General features: G+C 42.6%; 1 protein-coding gene across 1 annotated transcript; it reads right to left on the bottom strand.

Annotated features, from left to right (window-relative positions):
* Positions 1–1,522: 1,522 nt before the first annotated feature.
* On the bottom strand, positions 1,523–3,444 carry LOC104593412 (ethylene-responsive transcription factor CRF4). Its single transcript, XM_010253232.3, has one exon. It carries the CDS (start codon positions 2,720–2,722, stop codon positions 1,736–1,738), a length of 987 nt encoding a protein of 328 aa, XP_010251534.1. The 5' UTR covers positions 2,723–3,444; the 3' UTR covers positions 1,523–1,735.
* Between the last annotated feature and the right edge of the window lie 826 nt (positions 3,445–4,270).

The following is a 4,270-nucleotide window of genomic DNA, read 5'->3' as shown; positions in this document are numbered from 1 at the left end:
CACTTGGGATTTCTATTGACTCTACCAACCGACAGACACACCAGACCAGAGAGAAGGGGGTCCTTATCAGAATTACACTCACCCAGGAAAAAAAAGGAAAAGAAAAGAAGAGACTCCTTTTAACTGTTTCAAGTCCAACAGACTCTATTATAGAAAGTAACGGGGATTGTCTCTGGCATAATTATTGCCATTACTGTAATTTTTACTTTAATGGAGATGAGATTAACCGGATTTAAAAAATGTGGGCAGTGGGCATGGCCGCGTTTGAGTGATGCTCAAGCCATTACTACTAAATTTACTCGTACTACAACTCCGACCACCTCATCCCCTTTATTACCCCTCCCCCCACCCCCCCCCCCCCCCCCCCCCAACATCGTGCGTGTCTTTCTTTATTATGTCAAGGATCCTTCTCTGCCGCCAGATTGGAATCTTCTGAATACTCACGCCCCACCTGGTACCATTGATGGTACATCACCACTCTGACACCAATCCACTGGGCTAAATGCGATCCCCCTCGTTTGAGCCCTTACCGGGTCAGCCTTCACATACCCGTGTTCGAATCCAATTAATCACTTCTTAGTGACCAGATGGGTCGGGTCAAACCCATCGTCCGTCCACTCTGAGTTGATACTTGAATAGGGTCCCTTCTCTTTCTTCTTTTGTGGAGAAGGTGAGCAGAACTGTTTGGAGGAGATCCCTATTCCCTACCAGAAGCCATCAAAAGGAATCAGAGGTTTATACAGGCAGACACACTGTATAAACCTAGCTACTGATTCAAAATTCTGCTTCCATGTTTTTCGACTGGGACGACTGACTGCTTTAATGGGCCATCACCCCACCCATTTGAACGAAATGAGCTCCAGCTTTTGTTACACAAAAATGCCACCAATTCTGGAATATGTGCTTGCTTTATCACCTTCCGGGTCACACATCTTCCTTTCTTTTGTAAATCTTCACAAGGACAACACTCATCCGACGGTCCTGATCACCCCCATCTGTTTCCTGGGCTCCAACTGTTTTTGCCTTTGCCCCCACTAAATTGGCTGTCCATTCCAAGCTTTTTAAAATTCCGAAATATCGGCCATTTCGGATCCTGGTCTCTCTTAATCTTTCCAAAAGCTTACGTGCATGCAATAAATGGAAATTTTCTAAAATTTTAGACGGAACTCCGAAATTTCGACAATGTGATTTTAGATAGAGTAAGGCCTCGAGGAAGAACTGAAAAGCGTGAAACGCAGTTTCCCGCGTGCATAACGTAGCATTGAACGAAAAGTTCACATTGTCGGTTTTTAGTTTTTCCGGCACGTTCACACGAGTTTTGTTTTGTTTTTTGTTTTTTGTTTTTTTTTTTTTTTTCGGAAAGCCTGTTAAGCCTGTTTGATTCTTGAGCTGTAGAAGGATGAGAATGGAAATTAAGAAAAAGAAAAATCTCTGCTAATTAGACATGTCATTATCATCTTCGTTTCTTTTTAGAGATCCGCTAAGAAAAAGCCGAGATACAAACATTTCAGAATAAACTAAATTAAGGAAAAAGAAAGCTTCGACTTCATTCATTTACTCACTCTTTCTCCGTTTAGTTTTGACGGAGATAATTAGTTAGAACCTCATATACTTAAGATATTAAAAACAAAACAAAACTGAAAAAACTACTGAAACTATATATCCCGCCACTAACAAAATTTGCCGACGAATCGACAAGACGACGACGGAACTGTTTCCTTTATGGGAGAATTTCTCAGAGAACAACGAGGGGATCGGATGCAAATATATCACCGATTTCCTCAAAGTAATCGTCTACGTGCCATGTCGTTGACGAGAACGATCCAAAATCATCATTTGAACTCAGAAACATATCACCAAAATCTTCCTTGATATGGCTATCCGGCAAGCTCGTGTCATACTGATACAGTTCCGCCGGAGTTTGAAAAGTAAGAAAGTCGTCTAGGAACGGTGTTTCTAGTGGCAAAAGCTCACTAAAGCCATCCGGTAAACACGTTTCATCATGAACTTCCTTAATGGGTTCTTGCCGGTTTTGAGACTCGGATTCTTCACTGGAAGGTGAAGAGAACCGAAGAACAGATGTTGGAGATGAAAGATTGTGTGACTCCTCGCCGGAATCGTAGCCAGAACTGGTTGGTACTTGTATCTCCTGCTTAGCTTTTGGCGGAGTAGCGAAGTTCGTCATTGCATCTGGTCCTCTCAACTGAATCGCTGCATTGTCGTAAACCTTGGCTGCTTCCTCGGCGGTGTCGTAAGTTCCCAGCCACAAGCGTACACCCCGTGCGGGGTCTCGAATCTCAGCAGCCCATTTTCCCCATGGTCGTTGCCGTACTCCGCGGAACTTCTTTCCGTTTGATGAAGAGAGATTTAAGGGGCGCCGGTTAGACTGAATGTTTTCTCCTCCGGCTGATTTTTTCCGCCCGTTCCGAACGGATTTACTTCTCCAACCACCATTCGCGATATCGTTATCTGTAGAGCAAGATTCAATACTGATCTCGTTGACGTACCTTTTCACTCTGTGACGGCCAAAAAACTCGTCTTCGTCGCTAGACGAGTCCGTCGCGTCGGCGTCGGTAAAAGAAATTCGAACAACTTTCGGCCTGTCAGTAGCATTCACTTCCGACGGATTATTTCTATGCCTCATCGATGATGGCTTCAGGAACTTTTTAGTTAGCTGACGGTGCTCTGTATATTTAACTGGAGAGAAGAAGTTATGCTCCATTGATAGCGACTTTGGATCTCTCTACTCTACTTGCATTGAAAACAAAAGATAGGTGGGGGAACGCAGAACGGGATGTGGCCGTGTGGGAGGAGAAAGCAAGAAATAGGCTCGAAAAGACAGATTCTTTTGAGACTAGACACGAGGAGAATAAAGAGGAACGTTAAGATCGACCAATGAAATAATCTAATAAAAAACAGGACGAGAAATTTCAAGGAAAGTCTAATCCTTGAGAAGAAGCGGATTAATCAAGGATAAATCTTTAACAAAGCTGACGAAAGGATAAGAACATGAGCCGATAGAAAGATGCACAGAAACTAACAGCAGAAACAGCGGGAAGAGAATAACCGGTAGTCACAGTAACGTAAGAGAGAGTAGGATAGAGGGAATACTGAGAGATTTCCAAGAAAGTCACAGAGAGCTCAGAACAAGAAGTATAAAAACGTTTTTACCGGGAAAAGGAGAGAGAGAATAACTAGAAAATCGCCATAGTTGGAAAAACTGATGCAACTTTTACAACTGAAACAGTACAAGGTACCATCTCCCGTGTTTGTCGTCGGAGAACTTTCTTTCCTGAAGCAGAGGGACTAAGCGAAAGGAGAAATGTGCAGAGGCCGAACTCCGAAGGAGATAGAAAGAGAACAAAGAGTTCAAGTTGCGGTGGAGAGACCGAAACACTGAATTTGCTGCTTTATAGGATCTCCAACAGCCGATATCGGTGAAACCGGAGTACAGCGGTATTTCTTTAATTAATTTCATTCCTATCTTTCTATTTTCCAATCTCTTTATCATTTCCTATTATTTTAAATTCGAAGAAAAAATCTGATTCAATCAATTAATTAATGAAGCGGTGGGCCATACCCACCACGTCATCGAAGACGAAGGGTGAAGAATCAGAAGAAGACTCAGAACTGAGAGGAGAGAAGACCCTCCCTGGAATCCTCCTACACTACACGGTATGCCGCATTCGGTGTGTGTTTCAATCTTCGATGTGTCTGTCTGGTGACTAGGATAAAAATACTTTATTTACGAGATGAGTCGCGAAAATACCGAGTCACGTGACAGGAGAACCGATTCCCGTAAATATAAAGTCGGTCAAATCGTTGGGCTACCCACCAACGCAACAAATAACCATTTGACTGACTCAAAACACTTTTATTTTATTTATTTATTTTTTAATCTTTAGTTCTGAGGCTAATTACGCCTACTGGTCTCCATAGACTTATAGCTGCGCAGGGGTAGTTTCGTCTTTCAAGATTGTAAACCGTTATTTTGTTGCCATTATTTTTTTACTGTTTTACTGTTTTAACCCTTTCTAAGTTTCTATTTGCCTCGCTCCGTGTATGTTTTTTACTTTCATCCCATTTGACAGTTAAGATTTACCTGGAGCCTAGAATTTGGCGCCCGTCTTATAAGTTAGTTTTGTACGTTGTCTGTCCCTGGTGCAGTTTCTTACCATCCTTCACCACTTGGTACTTCTGCCTCTTTTGAGAAGTGAGAACCCACGTAAGTATAAGGAAAGGAAAAAAACACCCACATGCCATCCGTACA

This window comes from Nelumbo nucifera, chromosome 7 (assembly GCF_055504915.1).
Source record: "Nelumbo nucifera cultivar China Antique chromosome 7, China Antique-T2T, whole genome shotgun sequence".
Lineage (NCBI taxonomy): Eukaryota > Viridiplantae > Streptophyta > Magnoliopsida > Proteales > Nelumbonaceae > Nelumbo > Nelumbo nucifera.
The sequence above is the reverse complement of the archived record's forward strand: the minus strand, read 5'-3'. Positions and strand labels throughout refer to the sequence as shown.